Source organism: Periophthalmus magnuspinnatus, chromosome 23 (genome assembly GCF_009829125.3).
Source record: "Periophthalmus magnuspinnatus isolate fPerMag1 chromosome 23, fPerMag1.2.pri, whole genome shotgun sequence".
Taxonomy (NCBI): Eukaryota; Metazoa; Chordata; class Actinopteri; order Gobiiformes; family Gobiidae; genus Periophthalmus; species Periophthalmus magnuspinnatus.
This window is the reverse complement of record NC_047148.1, coordinates 22,675,667-22,694,331: the sequence shown is the minus strand read 5'-3', so window position 1 is coordinate 22,694,331 and position 18,665 is coordinate 22,675,667. Positions and strand designations below refer to the sequence as shown.

General features: G+C 46.0%; 2 protein-coding genes across 3 annotated transcripts in view; both read right to left on the bottom strand.

Moving 5' to 3' along the window:
- Positions 1-18,665, bottom strand: part of mtfp1 (mitochondrial fission process 1) — a 195,816-nt gene that overhangs the window by 72,128 nt on the left and 105,023 nt on the right. The gene's annotated exons all lie outside the window — the stretch shown is intronic.
- LOC117391698 (mediator of RNA polymerase II transcription subunit 13-like) overlaps positions 2,346-18,665 on the bottom strand; it is a 100,261-nt gene continuing 83,941 nt past the window's right edge. Inside the window, exons 5-30 of one of the 2 annotated variants that reach the window (XM_033989578.2) lie at positions 18,314-18,459; positions 17,516-17,707; positions 16,196-16,360; positions 15,961-16,111; positions 15,766-15,870; positions 13,631-14,272; positions 13,356-13,569; positions 11,452-11,533; positions 11,255-11,376; positions 11,056-11,152; positions 10,730-10,947; positions 9,918-10,096; positions 8,916-9,844; positions 8,653-8,832; positions 8,286-8,515; positions 7,961-8,159; positions 7,620-7,884; positions 7,107-7,548; positions 6,812-7,035; positions 6,593-6,735; positions 6,328-6,486; positions 5,470-5,634; positions 4,974-5,137; positions 4,436-4,600; positions 3,957-4,066; positions 2,346-3,815 (exon numbers count right to left, since the gene is read on the bottom strand). In XM_033989578.2, the coding sequence (XP_033845469.1) occupies positions 3,683-3,815; positions 3,957-4,066; positions 4,436-4,600; positions 4,974-5,137; positions 5,470-5,634; positions 6,328-6,486; positions 6,593-6,735; positions 6,812-7,035; positions 7,107-7,548; positions 7,620-7,884; positions 7,961-8,159; positions 8,286-8,515; positions 8,653-8,832; positions 8,916-9,844; positions 9,918-10,096; positions 10,730-10,947; positions 11,056-11,152; positions 11,255-11,376; positions 11,452-11,533; positions 13,356-13,569; positions 13,631-14,272; positions 15,766-15,870; positions 15,961-16,111; positions 16,196-16,360; positions 17,516-17,707; positions 18,314-18,459 (5,821 nt within the window). In that variant the 3' untranslated portion in view covers positions 2,346-3,682. The remainder of the gene's footprint in view (positions 3,816-3,956; positions 4,067-4,435; positions 4,601-4,973; positions 5,138-5,469; positions 5,635-6,327; positions 6,487-6,592; positions 6,736-6,811; positions 7,036-7,106; positions 7,549-7,619; positions 7,885-7,960; positions 8,160-8,285; positions 8,516-8,652; positions 8,833-8,915; positions 9,845-9,917; positions 10,097-10,729; positions 10,948-11,055; positions 11,153-11,254; positions 11,377-11,451; positions 11,534-13,355; positions 13,570-13,630; positions 14,273-15,765; positions 15,871-15,960; positions 16,112-16,195; positions 16,361-17,515; positions 17,708-18,313; positions 18,460-18,665) is intronic. The other variant, XM_055231870.1, reaches the window with a different exon arrangement.

Here is an 18,665-nt window from a genome sequence, read left to right as displayed (position 1 = left end):
TTCTCTTTGGAAACATTTCTCAACCGAAGCCTTTATGCAAATATAAGCACTCCACAGCAGCAGCAGCAGATGTCAGCAGATGTTCTTGTCCCGGTCTTTGCACAATGGCTGTGGACGGCCGTGGGCTGAGTGCAACTTGTGCGTTCTTGACCATATGGAAAAGGGACTTGCATCAAAAGTAGGGTATTAAGAGAGAAAGTGAAGAGAGTGAGGGCCGGACGCACACAAAGGACACGCTTAGAGGCGGCGGGAACAGTTTCCGAGCTTAAAACTAAAGCCCAAACTGCTCGATTCGACACTTCGAGTTGGTTCCACACCTTTACACACCTCAGATCAAACACACGGGGCTGTTTTTGAGCAGATCTTGCGTGACCCGAGCCTCCCCCCCGGTGCGCGCGGAGTCTTCAGGTGTACGTGTAGGTGTACGTGTCGGCCCACACCCTCCGTGACTGTCTGGACTTGTGAAATACGCTTCCACCTTAGGCTGAATTATCTGAAGCATGGCTCTATAAAAATAATCAAACACTTGGATGACACGAGTGGCATTTGGACACCTGTTCTCCTGCTTCCACCCATTCACACGTCGCCTTTTATTGGCAGGTGTTGCAAGTTTCTGTTGACTTAAAAGTGCAAGAGGATTTAATGATAATTTGCATAATTATGTTGCTATTAATACCCCATATTTACAACTTCCAGCACGCCCTGGCTTTAAAAACAGTTTAGTCTAGCAATTAACAGTTATTTTATTTTGTTGTTTCTTCTTTGAATCTCCTGTAATCCTTTCATTTTAAATCAGGTACGTTCATGTTCTTGCTCCACCTTTTGCTCCATCAAAAGTCACTGCGCCGTAATTGTGTTTTGGCCTTTTGTCCGGTCTCATAAGGTCCATTTGGTTGGAGCACTTGGGGAGATGGGCAGGTGTATAGCAGCGCTCTAATAGGCCATCTGTGGAGACCGTGGGGAGGTGAATTAAGAGTCCACTCCGCCGTTGTCACATCCATTAGACGAGCCCGGCGGCGCACGGTAATGTCCCCGGGCCGGCCGCCGCGTCACGTGCCGCCGACTTCCACCAGGGCTTTTTAGGTTCTATTGAAATGCAGCACTCTCCTCAAGGATTTTAATGTGACCCTGATGTCCAAATAAAAGGCCTCTTCTTCCTCTTTTTTGTCACGTACTATCACTCAAAAAGCCACGCGGCCCCTTTTTACGCAGCCTCCTCCTCCAGAGCGACTTCAGAAGAGCAGCTTTTCAAGTCTGAACGTCTGTTGGGAAAACACTTTTTACCGTTTTGTGTTTATTTTGGTCTTGGCTCGGCCGTCGAGGGCTGAAATCACGCAGGAGGAGTGACTGAAATAAAGTGACAATAACATTGAATACGGGCGAGGGCAGATAAAATGATTATTGTGCAAATGTGTGTGTGTTTATTACATAATATAGACACTTTTATGGTAAATTCACACATAGAAATGACCAGGTTTAACATGTGTGTGTTTAGTTTTCAGATGTTTCTCGTGAAAATGGGTTTTAATTAATAGGGAAAAGTGTGTGTGGTAGTGAACATGATGCACGGCTACAATCTGAAAGCTGCTTATAAATAAAACTATGATAAATTTGGCACAGTTATAGTAAAGACTAAAGTTTTATGTCATAACTTAAAGGTAGAATTAATGCACGAGGTGGTGATCCAGTGGTGAAAGGACTGAAAAATGTGAAATAGATATAAAGACAAATGCACAAAAGGAAAAACATCACATAAAATAGTCTAAATTTGTGTTTTGAGGAGTAAAAATCATCTTATTTTCGTGGATTCTTATTGTTTTAAATGTAGTTTTACGACATAAAGGTGTACAAAGTGCTTGGTACTTGTTGTGCCCTGTTCAAATCCTGGTTTAGTTCCGGGTTTAGTCTGTTTTGTTGTGTTGTGTGCGAGTGTGAACGCACCCTGAATGTTCCACGACTCCCTGTTCCAGCACAGACACATAGCTGACGCTGACGTGCTCGGACGCCCAGGGCTAAGGTAATCCTCGTGTTCTCATCAGTTTATGTGTAGTTAGCGTTTTCCTCTTCGCCCGTTGGGGTTTTTGAGGTGAACCGCAGCATCTGGACGATCTGGAAGAACCGGAAGAGCCGCATCTCGTCTGAAGCTACTCGTTCGTGGATGATGCATTGTTTGTTTTTTGTGCTCAATGAATTATTAGGCAATAGCGTCGCTTGTCTACACTACGACGGATTATTGTTGTGATAACGAGTCACTCACACGTCCCTGTTGGAGAAATAATAAAAAGTCCGATGGATAAAACACATTTGAACCTTTCACATCACAGACACAAGGACCAACTCATGTCCACTTGTTTAAATAATTTACTAAAAAGAGTGTAAAAGTCTCCGGCCGCTCCAACTCGACGGCTCGGCTGGATATTCAAAGTAATGACAAATGTAACAAACATTTTTTGCAAACCTGCCGTTGTCTATACATCAGGTGAACACTGCGCTTGGCAAATTCCCACATGGTCGTATTAAAATAAAAATAAAAACTGCTCAATGTATAAAAAAAAAACAAAAAAAAAACAGCGAAAAACGAACTCAAACGTAAAACAAAAGTAACTGAACCGGCGTGAAATGTACAGCCTCAGTGGAGTGTATCTACAAACATGCAGGGGTCAGTCTGTGGGAGCGAGCGGCGTCCGGAGCCCGTGAAACCAAAAGGTCAAAGGTCAAACACCATCGTTTGTACTCGTAGAGCTTCGTGCTGTAAATATACCGCCACCGTTTTCCTCCGATTGTGAGTTTTAGCTTTAAGTTTTTTAAGCGAAACGTTCAATTTCTACGTCAAAAAAATAGAACTTTTATCGATTTTCCACTGGCGTCTGTTCTTCATGGCTGCGCCCGACGCTCGTATCAGCGCCGGCGTGGAAGAGGTAATAAACATAGAGTTACGTTTATATACAAATAAATCAAATTCTATGACATCGTACTGGAAAAATATGGCATTTTTTACAATTTCATCTAAACGACAAATTTCAGATCATTTTTGCATTAATTGACAAGGCCTTAATTTGCTGGATTTAAATATTAAAAATAAGTCTCAGCTGCAAATATACGTCTGTAAATATATTTTGTACAATATAAAGACGTCTGACAGAAGCGGTCAGATATTCCCATTGTGTTTTCTTCACACTTTGGGGGCAAAAGAAAAAGTGCCATTATGAAACACTCCTTTTTGGAGCGAATATGAATAAGTTAAAGTCCCTTTTTCAAAGTAAAGGCAGGGTTTTATATTCCATTTGTTAAGTCCGACAGTGCGTATATGTACAAAACGTAAAAAGAACTCGTTACAAAGCTGCGTTCTGATGCTTTTTGCTGGTTGTACAAAAAGGAGCGTAAACATGTCCAGATGAACACAGTATGAAATAAAGTTACAGAGCTGCTTTCGTCAAACGTCAGCGGGGCAGTTTGTGTCCGAGGCTGAACCAGAACACTCCATTTCCACGCCGCAGATGAGCAGCGCCGCCGTTTAGAGCACTTCATCCGTCTCCTTTACATTCCAGGACAGGGTGAGTTCATCTTTCCTCAGCTTCCTTTGATTTGAAGATTAACAAAAGTGCTCTGGTGCCCTCTGGTGTCCAGCGAGAGGCAGGACAGTGACGTCCGCAGCAGTTCTCCCGTCCTCTGTCCCTCGCCGCTATAGCATGTTTAAAATGGCGTTGTACATCTGGATGAGTACGGCGAAGTGGACCGGCAAACACGACTGTCGGTCTTGAGTGGCCGGAGTGCACGTGAGCCAGGACAGAGCGTTGTACTGCTCCAAAACGAACCTAAGTCACAAAAGAAACACGTTAAAGTTGACAGATGAACTCGTTTGGAGCAGCTCTACCTCAGGGCAGAGACTTGATGTGATAAAAGACAATTATCAGGTTTATTGCGTGCTGGAGCAGGCCGTGTAACGTGAGGAGTACCTGAGCACATCAGAGGTGGTCTTTGAGTCGAGGGGGTGCGGGCTCCTCTTGGTCTTGTCTGACATCAGCTCATCTGTCTGAGCGATGGAGATGTGGTGATGAAGAGAGGCCTGGGGTCAAACGCATTTGGTCATCGTCAGGATCACACAGTTTAACACATGTTTCACAAAGACTTTATGAAGAAAATACATTTAATAAAAGATTTTTCAGCGTTGAGCTTTTTTTTTTTACATATTAGGGGCAAAAAACAGACGATTATGAAACAGGTGAAATATTTAAAGATACAGATTGGCATTTTAGTTATTGTTTTGCTAAAAATGTGTTTGTAACGACGTATAATAAATAAAATAACTGTACATGACACGATTCACTTAAATGTAAATGATGCATTAAATATTAAACTGTCTCCTTTGTTCTGACTTTGTCAAACGCCGTTTCACTAAAAATGAATTATTAATAATAATAATTAAAGTTTGTACCTTGAGGAAGAGCGGGCACTGGTTCTCCGCGTGTGGACAGGACGCCCAGAACCAGTGGGGCAGTCCATTAGCCTGAGCCGTGGACACGTAGTACCCCAGAGCCAGGGGCTGCTGCTTCAGCTCCTCCGGGGGACTGTCCCGGGACATTAACCGCTCACTCTGGGTCTAATTAAACACACGATATTAGACCATCAGCATATTTCTATGACAATATTTGATGTGCCTTCACTTGCTTCACGTCTAAATCACACGGAGCTGATCAGCGCTGACTGAAAAGTACAGATATGCCTTTAAGACACATTCCTGCGCATCTATTATCTATGTGCATCTATTATCTACAAACACATACTGCAGATTCTCCTCTGACAACCACAAACGCTCAGACTCTGATCATTACATTATTATGAAGTGCTGCTCCATGAGAAACACCTCAGTCTGATTCACTCTGTGCTGAGCTAAAGTCCTACAGCTGCTCCACACACATCTGTTTTTGTATCTGCTCCGTTTGCTCCACTGTATTTGACACAGTCCGGCTCACCCTGTTGTGCTGGAAATGTGATCCCATTCCCATCCCTGACGGAGAGCCCGGTGAGGGCACGGGGGAGGTGTTGGGGGAAGGGTGCAGGTTTCCTGTGATCAGCATCATGTCATGGCCAATGTCATTCTCCAGTTCATCAGGAAAAGGTAGATCAAACATGTCATCTGCAGAGGACAGAACACAACATTAAAGGCTCGGTTTAGCCGCCACAGGCCAAGTCCTCGAGGTGAAGTGGAGCCTCTTCAGTAAACTGGGAAAATAATGTGGATCGACTTTGATACAGCACTGCCCTCTCCTGATGGAGGCGCACAACTGTAACGTCGTGATTCATGTCACAAATAAAATTAAATGTGGTAAATATAATAAAACATATCCAGAATATTTAAAATACTTTAAATACTTGTTTTGAAATAAAAATGTGTGATCATAAAGTGAATGTTTAAGGTTAAAAAGCGACATCTCATCGCCCTGACGCCGCGGCGCTGATCGTGCTGACCGTTATTGTCCTCGGTGGGGTAGGAGCTGGGGGCGAGCTGGGTGGTGGCGGAGGTCGGGAAGACGAGGATGTGCGTGCACGAAGCGTCCTGAGGAGTGTTGAGCTGAGATGTCTGCAGGTTCAGAGCCGTGCTGCGCCCGAACACTGAGCCCATCGTCACTGCGTCTGAAACACAAACATGTTCATGGTCCTACGTGTTCAGAGTCCTACGTTTTCAGAGTCCTACGTGTTCTGGGTCCTACGTGTTCATGGTCCTACGTGTTCAGAGTCCTGCGTGTTCAGAGTCCTGCGTGTTCAGAGTCCTGCGTGTTCAGAGTCCTACGTGTCCAGAGTCCTACGTGTCCAGAGTCCTGCGTGTTCAGAGTCCTGCGTGTTCATGGTTCTACGTGTTCAGAGTCCTGCGTGTTCAGAGTCCTGCGTGTTCAGAGTCCTGCGTGTTCAGAGTCCTGCGTGTTCAGAGTCCTACGTGTTCAGAGTCCAACGTGTTCAGGGTCCTGCGTGTTCAGAGTCCTACGTGTTCATGGTCCTACGTGTTCATGGTCCTACGTGTTCAGGGTCCTGCGTGTTCAGAGTCCTACGTGTTCAGAGTCCTACGTGTTCATAGTCCTACGTGTTCAGAGTCCTGCGTGTTCAGAGTCCTACGTGTTCAGAGTCCAACGTGTTCAGGGTCCTGCGTGTTCAGAGTCCTACGTGTCCATAGTCCTACGTGTCCAGAGTCCTACGTGTTCAGAGTCCTACGTGTTCATGGTCCTACGTGTTCATGGTCCTACGTGTTCATGGTCCTACGTGTCCAGAGTGCTACGTGTCCATAGTCCTACGTGTCCTTCTTACACAAACAGCACCAGTATAAATGCTCACCGGGCATGATGACAAAAGATCCTTGAGGCTCCATGGCCACCAGGCAGGCGCTGAGAATGGAGGGCGAGTCGGACGCAGACATACCGCACATTCGACACGACTCTCTCAGCTTCCTGCTCATCGACAGGAGAGAATGTTCCCCGAGTAGAGAGCTCCAGTCTGGACAGAGGAGAGACGACGTGAGCGCTAATAACACACGAACTACAAAATCATTTAAGCCCATGAAAACAGAGCTCATTTTTACCATAACTTGAACATATTTTACCTTTTAGTTCTCCGTGTCCCAGACGCCCAAGTCGACCAATAACGATCCTCCACGGCAGCGACGTCATCTGAATCACGCCGACGCACCACTCCCACAGCTTCTGAAGGCCCATTTTTCTGGCTGAGACTTTGGGTCGCCGTGCCCTGAAACAGAAAACACGTATCTGATTAATAAACTGATCCTCGCTGTGTAAATAATCAGATGTGCTGTGACTCGCACCTGTTTGGTACATCGATGTTGATAACACAAGTCTCCAGCAGCTCCCCCTGCTGGTCAGTGCAAGACACGAGGATCCAGCGCTGGTCATGTGACAGGCAATACCCGACGAAGAGAACGTTAAATTTGGGGGGAAGTTCTGCCCAAATCTCCCCGGGTTCTGCTTGTTTAGGCCGAGTTGGACCCAGGATAAACGGAGGAGTGTACAGCTCCAAAGGGCTGGGGTGCTACAGAAGACACTTATTATTATTGATGAGGTTTTAATAAGAAACATTTACCCTTAAACTGCGTGACCCACCTCTGGATTCTTCAGCACTGAGCTGACAGAAGATGCTGGTCCAAAGCCAGTGAGCGACTTGATGAGTGTTTGTTGGGGAAACATTCGTTTACACTGAGAGTAACAGGAAAAGGCCAGAGATCTGAGCTGCTGCAGATACAGGTGACTCTCTCCACTCGCCGGCTGCAGCAGGTGCTGACACGGGACGACCTGAAGTAACAGCGCTGGTCTTATCGTGTCAGATAAAGTCTGAAGCATCTCAGTGTAGCAGCGTAAAAGCCCCAGGAGCCAGATGCTGCCCGTCTCCACCTCTTCGCCCTCGTCTTCCTCTCCTCCATCGCACTTGGCTCCGTATGACGTCAGAAATGGGTTGATGATATAAACTGCGATGGCTGGTGGGTTTACGTGACTGTCGGCCGACTCGGGCACCGTGGGGATCCCAATCCTGGACTGTTCAGATGTTCTGCAAAAGAGAAAGACAAAGTTTGTTTGGAGCGTCTCAGAAACATTCAGTGATGAACAGTAGAGTCTTACAGTTCTGTGGTTTCTGTCGATGGCTGTGGCACATTTAAAGTTCCCTTCACATCCGTCGATGCTCCTTGACTCGTCTCTGTAGATTGACCTGAGGTGGATCCCGTTGGTGTTGGAGCGCTGCCAGAGCCGGCGGCTCCTGAACTCTGCTCGTTCTCAGACCAGGTTTTGGCCTCGTCTGGAGTTGAGGATGTGTTCTGAGCCGGAGGCTGGATTTTAGGAGGAAGAAGAAGATTTCCATCAAGAGAAAGAGCTGACAGCTGTGGACCTGAAAATAAAAACATAAAAGTTAGTACGTAGACATCTGCTGCATGTGTGAGATAAATGTATGTATTTGTTCTTACCGAGTATGTGTTTACAGGCATAAGCATAAAGTTTAAGTTTATTGATGTTGTCTGCGTGTTGCTGCCCAGTCCATGGCCCCGACAACCACTGTCCCACCTCCAGCTCCTCCACACCCTCAGGTCTGATGTCTTCACCCACTTGGACAATCCCGTCTTTGGACACTTTGGCCAGAGGACGGTGCTTCCCGAGTCGACAGGTCTATGAGACAGAGATTAGTTATGAAAATGGTGTTTGTCATATTAACACAGGACTGTAAACACAACACAAACACAACACAAACAACACAAACACAACAAACACAACACAAACGACACAAACACAAACCTCATAGACAGTACTGAGCTCTTGGAAGAACGTGCGAGCGGCCGACAGCAGAGGGGGGCTGTTGGGACACAGGACCACAAACGCGACATCTCTTTGTCCTCCGTACGGTTCCAGCAGTAACTTCTCCCAGAACGGCAACGCTAAAGGCGACAGCGCCAAGAAGTCTCGCTCTCGGTCATAGCCCAGTAATAACGTCGGAATAGGAAGAGGCTCTGGTGATTCTTCAGAACCTGATCGACAAAAACACTGTGTTAAAAGCTACTAGAGAAACAGTAGAAAAGTGATTTTACTATGACTAAGTTTAGACATAAGCTGAGGTGGATAACGATAAATCTGACAAAGTCCATAAAACATCACACAGACTCACCGTAGGATCCTCTACCGGCCATTTTATGAAACTGTTGCCAGGTCAAAGGGCCCTGAACGTGCTGGATGTTGTCCCACGTCCGGCCGGTCCTTTTCTTCTGAATCGCATCTTGTAGAAAAGGCTGAAGGGACAGGAGCATTCGAACCATGTCCTGGGACGACAACAAGCTCATCTCCACAACTAGAAAGACAACGGAACACGCACTTAAAACACATTTAAACTGCACGATAATGAGTCAAATGACGTGTTTTTGAATATCTCACCGTTCGTGTGAGGCCATGGATGCAGCGCTGTGCTCCTGACCACGGCCTGGTCCAGTTTACTTCCTGCTGGATTGTCGACGTACTGCAGCCCCTGCTCTAAGGCGCCGTTACACTCGGCACACGCGTCGCTCTCGTCCGCCCACTGCTTCTCCGACATCCAGCTCTGGAGCAGCGCGCCTTTGCGTCCGTGGCATAAGCAGTTCAGGGGCATTTGCAGTGAAGCGAAAGAGGAAATGGGCTGTGAACACTGCCCCTGGAGAAGCGTCATGACGGCGGGAGAGGCGGGGGACGCGTCTTGTCCCTGTGTAGACCCGGGATCACCCAACAAAGCGTCCCTCCTGCACAGAGCCAGCCTCCTCTCCGCGGCTCGTCCCACCTCCGACGCACGGCCGAAGATGTCCAGCTCGTCCTCCAGAAAGAGCCCCGATCCTTGGGCCAGCCGCCTGTTCACGATGGCGCTGAATCCGCACATGCAGCGATACTGATCCTCGCACGTGGAGTCAGGGATGTACACGCCCACGTCCGCTCCTTTTACGTTCAGGTTGCACGCGCAGATGCAACAGCTGTCGAAGTTACGATCCTTGAACACATTAAGAACGGAGTCGGAGAGCAAGAGGATGAAATACAAGCTGTGGGCTTCGGGCAGCGCCGGTCCGACCCGGGCGAGAGGCTCCACGGAGCTCAGAGGTAGGCTGGTAGACGGGGTGGATATGGGCGAACTCAGCTCCGTGCCGTCCTGCTTCACGGACCCCTGCCCCGAGCCGGCGGTGGTGATGCCGCGGGGCGTGCGAGGGGTGCGAGGGGTCGGGACGGAGAAGCGAGGCGTGGCCGGAGACGGGAGGATGCCGGCCGTCGTGCCCACAGACGCCGTGGTGACGCTCAGCTGATTGTACTCCTGGTCCGTGAGGGTGTTCACGCTCGGAACGTTACTAAAAACACAAGTAAACAACTGTGAGTATAATGTGAGTTTATCCAGCGCAGAAACGAGGAGAAAACACATACTTGTATGCGTCTTTGAGATACGGGGTCACTGGGGTGAGCATGACCGGAGTGTAGTGCTCCATTTTGGGCATGAGCATCCAGGACGGCCGGTAGTAACACTGCTCTGGAAGTTTTATGAGCGGGAGAGTCTGGCTCGGGAGACAGAACAGCGGAGCGAACATGGAGCAGCTGAAGATGGGCTGTGCAGACGAGACAAAAACGAGCAGCGTCAGTAAAAGTACAGTTGTAAACGTTGGATCTCAGTGTGACTCTGAAGTGCTGTACGTTTGCGATTTGTTTTCTCCCCGACAAAACCCACGATGTCGATGAAACGTTCTGCACCGACAAAGACGCCTACGAAGGTTTGAACTTTGAGAGAGTTTAAACGAGAGAGAAATGTGAGAAAATGTTAACGCCTGTGTGAGAAAAGTGTATAAAGTGTGTGGTGAGGGGTTTTACAGACAAAAACGTAGAGAATAATGTAAAAAATAAAGCTGATACTTCGTGAATTTTGGCTTTTACGGGTTATTTTTAGGACATAACCCAAATGATAAACCAGGAACCACTGTATTGTGAAAATGTTCAATGACCGATTATGTATTTATGCAAATGCTTAAGTTAATTATTTCATATTTATACACATTATACAAACATTATTTCCACTTAAACAAACCTGATTCATGTGCACTTTAAAATACAGCTAATTTAATAGACCGTGAACCTCTTTAGTGCAAGAAAAGACTTCAAATGATTGACGTTTTAGAGCAAAATAATCAAGTTGCATGTGATTTTGTGCTGTTTTTTGCGGAGTATACTAATCGATTAAACCTCACCTTGATGTCCTCGTGCCTGGGACTCATCGCCCTCTCGCTCACGTCCGCTCGGTGTTCGGAGATCTGCGGAGTCGCCACTAGGGGCAGATGTTCTAAAGGTCCACTCTGAGCGGGCGGCTCCTGACTCGGCGTGTCCCTGTACGTCATAATCGGTGAAAACGCCGGGTGCTGCTCTAGCGACGGCGGAGTGGGGAACATCCGCTGGAGGTCTGCTACTGCTGAACGAACACGAACGGGGGGAACGAAGAGCAAATGCATCAATACTTCCACGGAGTATGAAAAAACGCAGGCAGAGTGAAACAGTAAAGCAAAAGAAAGTGACTGACTTGATGGATACGGGACTGCAACTCTGCTTTCTTTCGCTAGGGGGCGGTCTTCTGCAGAAACTGGGAGCTTGGTGGAATGCTGGTTAGGATAAACACCCTATTTTTTATTAAAACATAAAATTAAGAAACAATTAGAGCATTAAAAATAAGTAAACAAATAAATAATCTTGTTTTTTGGGTTTTTTTTTTGTTTTTTTACCCCGAGTTCTTCATCATCTTCATCAAAAATATTGTCTAAATCTGATATGTTCACAGCCAGATCTTTCTCTCGAGTCAGGGAAGGATTTGATTTTGCCGCTGCGTCGTCCTGCCCTGATTCTTCTAAATTAAAAAAACAAAAATTAGACCCGCGCCTTACAGATAAACACAAAACGTCCTGTAAAACGTTTTTCTCACCTGTCTCGACCTGAGCCGAGCTGAAAATGGACATGGCGTCCTTTGATTCCGACAGTGAATCACCGTTGGTTAGCTCTTCCCCCTGTTGAATATAAAAAAAAAAAAAAAAAAATCGTAAAAACCAATCGAGCGTTCAACCACAAATCTGTCAATCACTGCGCCCGGTTTTGTTGTGATGTTGGTAATAAACTCGACTCAGGACATGTACCTGATTCTGGAGCGTGACTCACAAACATGTTTTAGTTTGAACAGTTAACGCCGCCCCTTTAAGTCATTTCTGTCCCGCTGATATTACACGATGTCCCGGGAACAACTATGTGGAACACTCTCCTGCAGTTACTGGCATCACGACAGCGTTTTATCTGTTTATTTTCCACTGATTACATAATAAAAACTATTAATCTGATTGGACATGAATGAGTGTTTCTGTCTCTGCGGTAAGTCGCTCTGGAGTATAAGTCGCACCAGCCAAAAATAAACCATAATAACAAAGGAAAAAAACGCAAAAAAGTCACACTGGACAGTTATTTTACAAAATCTGAGACCAAAAACAGACATTTTATCTTTAACACTTCAAGAACTGAGCACGTTTTAGCATTTTTTCACGCAGCTTCTTCTATTTTACACATCTATCCATCCGTATTTTTCCTTTGACGCGTCGAATAACTGGCCCTGCGCTCTGATTGGTCGTCTACGTAAGCACATGACCGTAATGACAGTGACATATTTAAAGAGCCTCGTGCCTCTGCTTTGAGACGCCGCTTGGATTTACGCGAGAGCACGAGCGGTCGCAGCGTTACGGAAATGGAAAGTCTGCAACCGCGACGATCGGATCTGACGCTATAGGGGTAAAAAAAAAGAGGGGAGAGGAAGGAAAGGAAAGGGAGAAAGGAAAAGGAGGGAAATAAATAAAAGAGAATGGAGACTCGACCCGGAAACTGTCAAAACTATTCATCATTCATTCATTTTACCTGCTCAATAATAAAACATTAGCTCATTGTAAGGCCCCGCCCCCTCAACCCGCCCCACGCTCTGACCATCGTTTTATTTCTTTTTCTTGTCCTGTTTTGTACCAAGTTTATCATTTTCTTGTCTATCTCTTGTCAAATCCCGTTGTGTTTTGTACTATACTGTTTTTTTTTCATAAATAATTAAAAAAAAAGTTCTAATAATAATAATAAAATGTGAATATCAGTACATCACGCTAACGTAACGCATTTATATTTATTCAGCGACATGAAGCACAGACAGAACTGAACACGTGTCTGGTTTGTTAACGTAAGATATTAACAGTTAATCAGATAAATAAAGCAGAAAAAACAACGAGTTTACTCTGGATCTCACTACAAATCAATAAATCCACTGAAACTTCATCCTCGTGTTGCTCCAGAGGAAGATGAATCAGTCTTTTTTGTCTTTTAAATCACCGTAATGTTGATATTTTAAATGTGGTTCAGGAGGAGTAGACACTGGTACAAGTCTAGAGCGCCCTCGTGTGGTCGTCCGTGTGTTATCGTCCAGTTATAGTCCAGAAAATACAGTATCTGTGCTAATTCCATCAGATTATTTAAACCTACTTGTTCCTCTGTGTTTGTTAAACCTGTTCCTATTCAAATAAATACTGTATTTTCTGGAGTATAAGTCGCACCAGCCAAAAAATGCATAATATTGAAGAAAAAAAACATATTTCACATACAAGTCGCATCTGAGTATAAGTCCCACCCCCCGGACAAACTACGAAAAAAGATGAAACACTTATAATCCAGAAAATACTGTAGTTATAACCGGACTAAAGGTTTTACAAAATGCCTCGGTTGCGTCGTTCAGTCACGTTTTACTCGTTTTTATTTATCTTAACCGGAGGATTTTCAAACCAAGTGCAGATAAACTGGATGGCGTCCTACCTTGGCGCGCTTGCTGGGCTCTCGTCCTTGACCTTTGAGTCTTTTGGACGAGGAGAAGGTGTACTCGTACGCTCCTTCTTTAAAGTCGTACGGATCGTCTCCCGGCTCCCGCAGCGTCTCCAAACCTGTCACCGGGTAAAGACCTAAAGCCTGGACGTGCTCCTTCACTTTCTCTTCTGAGATCTTAAAACTTTGGCAAGTCTGAGTGTAAAGTCTGAAAGAAGGAATGAGAATCGTTAGTACAGCCTCAGTGTTAAAATCCCGTGTTGTCGTACCGTTTCAATGGCGTCGTCTCCGTCACCGCCTCCGTCTGCATCTCCTCCGGGACGTCAGCGGGAAGTTCTGGAGGTTTGAACTCCGTTTTATCCGTCTTGGGCGTCCTGAATCCCTTCCACCAGTCGGCGCCGCTCTCCCTCTGTCTCAACAAAGCGCTGTACGCCGCCGTCTCGCTCGTGATCATCCCCATAGCCCCGTCCGGACAAACGCCCATGTCCACCAGCCCGTCCACTAAGTCCGGCTCCAGCGCTCTCGGATGAGGGCTTAGCGTCGGAGGAAGAGGAGACACGGGAGAGTGGAGCAGGGATTCCGGGACTTTCCTGTTATTGGACAGCGGTTTGGAATACTTGCAGGTCGGGAGAGGGGCTAACGGCTCTAAAGGAGGGTCCAGAGGCACTAAAGTCCCTAAAGACGGAGCGGCGGAGGAGTCCTGGTCTGAAGATCCCTCCTGCGACGCCGACACGCGCAGGTGGAAGGGGATCATGGCCGCTCTCTTGGACTGCTTATCGGATTTCTCGGACTTGTCGCTGGTCTTGTGTTTGGGAGTAGAGGGGGTGTACAGGGCGGACATCTGGGCGGAGTTACACGTGTGGGGGTTGGCAGTGGACGCGCCGGTGACACTGGACTTTAGCGGCTTAGTCCTGCAGGGAAAAAAAAGAACGAAAAGCAAGTTAGAGAAATGTGCAACGTACCATCATTATAATACATGATACTACACTGTTTAAGGAAATACTAGTACTGCACATTTTGTACACGACAGTTCAATCAATCGATCAAACTTTATTTCTACAGCATCTTCCGACAACCAGAGCCGACCAAAGTGCTGTACGACATTAAAAACAAGATAAAAAAAAAAACAATAAACATCACACAAACAGGTCAACAGAGCACATGACAGCATTAAAATAAAGAAATAAAGTAAAATAAAGTGTTAATAAGCAGGAGTTGTCCCTCGCTATAACGCAGTTCACCTTTCGCGGTCTCGCTGTTTCGACGATTTTTTGTGTGCATTTTTTTAGACCATTGTGTCGTGCGTCCTGATTGGCTGTTGGACTGTAGACCATTGTGTCGTGCGTCCTGATTGGCTGTTGGACTGTAGACCATTGTGTCGTGCGTCCTGATTGGCTGTTGGACTGTAGACCATTGTGTCGTGCGTCCTGATTGGCTGTTGGACTGTAGACCATTGTCCATCAGTCTCCTCCGTGCCGTGTTCAGACAAATTTACATAAACGTTGGATCGCAGGACGAAGAGGCGCGGTCAGAGTAACTGTGAAATACTCGCTCACTATTAATCATTTATGTGTCCAACCACGTAGGCTGATCATTAAAATTTAATTAGTTACAGTATTTCTAAAAGCTGTCATTTTTATTACCCGCTGTATCGAACAAGGAGCTGAGTCCAAAGGCAAAGCTCTCGATTCACCTCAGTCTACGCTCCTGCCCTCGCCGGGGTAATGACCGAAAGGACGAGGACGTGGACACAAGCGGCTGAAGTGAGTTTCCTCCGTAGGGGAACTGAGTGCTCCCTTAGAGACAGGGTGAGGAGCTCGGAGTAGAGCCGCTCAGGACGCTCCTCTAGGGAGGTGTTCCGGGCGTGTCCCACCGGGAGGATGCGGGGAAGACCCAGGACACTCTGGAGGGACTCTCTGCTGGACTGGGAACACCCTGAGGTCCCAGCAGAGGAGCGAGAGGACGTGTCTGGGGTGAGGGAAGTTTGGGAGTCCCTGCTTAGACTGTGGCCCCCGCGACCCGGATAAGACGAAGAACATGGAAGGATGGATCATTTTTATTTACAGTAAAGGAAAACATTTAGATTTTTATTTCTTAAACAAATATTTGGGCCTGAAAACAGGTCTTGACGTTTGGTTTCGTTCTATAAAACTGTACTTATTTTTAAAAATCTATGAAAGTTTGAATTTTGAGAGAGTTTAAACAAGAGAGAAATGTGAGAAAATGTTAACGCCTGAGTGAGAAAAGTGTATAAAGTGTGTGGTGAGGGGTTTTACAGACAAAAACAAAGAGAATAATGTAAAAATAAAGCTGTTGCGGGTTATTTTTAGAGCGAAACCCCCGAGATAAACCAGGGCCCGCTCGTACACATTAATACAAATACGGTAAAAACATGATGAAATACCTGGAGCAGTGGCAGACCGTCCTCGTCCCCAGATCACTAAAGTCCCACGTGGCGGCTCCACTCGGCGGCTCTTTCTTCGGCGTCACCTCAGTTGGTTGATTTTGTCTGCGGGGATCAAACGGCTCATTGAGAACACGCTCGTCTGCATCAGCTCAACAGCCCTCGTGCCAAAAACACACTCGGGGAATTACTTACTGGGGTTGATTAAGGTAACACTCCCTCCAGGCCTGATGAACCACCTGACACGTTATCTTTTTCCCAGAATGCTTCGGGCTCATGTTTGTGACCCCCATGTTGATGTCGGGCGTGGGGACGCTGGAGACGGAGGTCACGAAGCCGCTGTCCGCTGCAACGAGATCAAAAACGACACTTGAGCGCGACAAAACCCGACGCTCGTTAAGTGTTTGCGTCTGGTTCCGTCGGGCGTTACCTGAACACGGCTGCTCCGGGGACGTGGGGGGCGTGAGGGGGACGCTGCAGTGGATCTGCTCCCTCATCAGGCCCGGCGCCGCGGGGGCGGGTGGGGGCTGCTCCGCCGGGACGTCCCCCTGGGCGATGAGCACAAAGGCCGCGGGGTAAGTCATCCTCACGCCACCTACGAGCGACAAAAAACAAGATTTTACCATCAAAATATCCACTTTAAAACTCAACGGCGACAATGAGACGCAGCATTTAAACTTCCCCTTTAACAAAACGCGAAGATTTAACGTTAGGCACAACATTTACGCAAAGTAATTATGGTTAAATAAATCGTTATGTTCGTTTCTTTATATCTTTTACTTTTTGGGTTGAAATAATAGTGTAAACAATTAAATAGTCACATTTTTATAAAGCGCTTTTCCACCTTCAAGACACACACACAGCGCTTTAAATCAAGAAACTGCGCAGACACAGAGATCGGGGAGGGTTAAGTGTCTTGCTCAAGGACACAACGACAGGATTGATCTGTGGGAGTCGCTGGAATTGCACCAGCAACCTGTGGGTCAATGGATCTGACCACTCGACCGATGAGGTTTATGTCGAGGTCGAGATTAAAACTAAAAACTTAAAACTAAATCCCAAACAATTGTAAAATAGTAAATATAATGAATTTGTTATACATAATTTTAGCATCCTATGTAGAACACTAAATTATGATTATAGCATCCTATAAAGAACAGTATGTTATAATTGTAGCATCCTATGTAGAACAGTAAGTTATAATTGTAGCAACCTATGTAGAAAGTATGTTATTAGTGTAGCATCCTATAAAGAACACTAACTTATTATTGTAGCATCCTATGTAGAACAGTAAGTTATAATTGTAGCATCCTATGTAGAACAGTAACTTATTATTGTAGCATCCTATGTAGAACAGTATGTTATTAGCGTAGCATCCTATGGAGAACAGTATGTTATTAGCGTAGCATCCTATGTAGAACACTAAGTTATAATTGTAGCATCCTATGTAGAAGAGTAAGTTATTAGCGTAGCATCCTAATGTAGAACAGTATGTTATTAGCGTAGCATCCTACAAAGAACACTAAGTTATAATTGTAGCATCCTATGTAGAACAGTAAGTTGGGAAAACATTTGACTTGAGCAGGAGACAGATTTGGAGCTAATCAGGTCAAAATAACTCAGAGTAAAAGACGAGTGTCGTCCTGGAGCGTCACCTGTCACCTCTCGGCTGTTTTTTTTTTTTTTTTTCTTGTTGTTGAAAATAAACCGCCTTTCCTCACAGAAACCTGCAGCACAACGTCGTCCTCACCTACGATGACCTCCACCGCCATGTGGTCGCTGCGGTCAAACGCCGACTCTTTCTGCTTGTCGCCGTCTTTCTTCTGGAGCACGGTGGGGTAGAAGTAGCTCCACTCCTCCATCAGTTTACGGGCGGCCGGGTCACTCATCTTGAAGGCCTGTCCTGTCAGAATCCCCCTCAGACCGTACGGACTCAAGACGACTGCGAAAACAAACGGGACAAAATAAACGATTAAGAATTTACTTTACATACGTTTTTTTTCACTCCACCGTCTAAACATTTGTGCAAATATCTGGGTCATATTTGTTTGATTTCACGCCGCCATTTTGTATTTTGTCTCTCTCACGTTACAATTATAGACTGTTTATATCAGGAGGGCTCAAACTTTTTTTTATCGAGGGCCACTTTTCAAAAAATATTCAAAGCGGAGAGCGACAAAGCGGTGATAAATGCAGTACAAAGTGATGTTTGAAGTTATAGTGGTAGAAATAGTTTAATTTGCTGTTAACCGTGCTGTTTATGATCAATTGGGCGTGTTCAGCAGGAAGCCTAAGGACCGATAAAAACTGGTCTGAGGGCCGTATTTAGCCCCTGGGCCATAGTTTGGACACCCTTGGTTTATAAGAACGGACATGGCTAACCCGCTAGACACCTTGTTCCAAACAGGAAGTGATCATTTATTTTGTTTTTGTGTCCGTAATAAGAGACAAACCACCACTTAGACAGAAACTGAAACGCAAAACAAGTGTCTTAACTGCGTCTTTAACGTACTGGGATCTTCTTCCACGGAAACAACGCGACGTTTACCTTGTACTGGAGCGCTGCAGGTCTGAGCCAGTCGGATGTGGTGCTCGTTGACGTGGTAGGCGGGCTGATGCTGGGCGATCTCCACGCTCGTGCACACGTTACTCTCGCCGTGGAGGAAGAAGGAAAAGGAGCAGGACAGGTGTTCGCTGCGGACGAAATACGGCGACAAAATGTTAACATAAAGCGGTGAGGACACGTTATATGAATACACGTTAATCTGATGAACAAAGACGAGTGATTCAGGCTTTTTTAAAAAACTTTTTTATTAAGGATTTAGCGAATAAATGAACACGTAAAGATTATCTAAACCAGGGGCGTCAAATTCATTTTCATCAGCAAAATGGCCGCCATC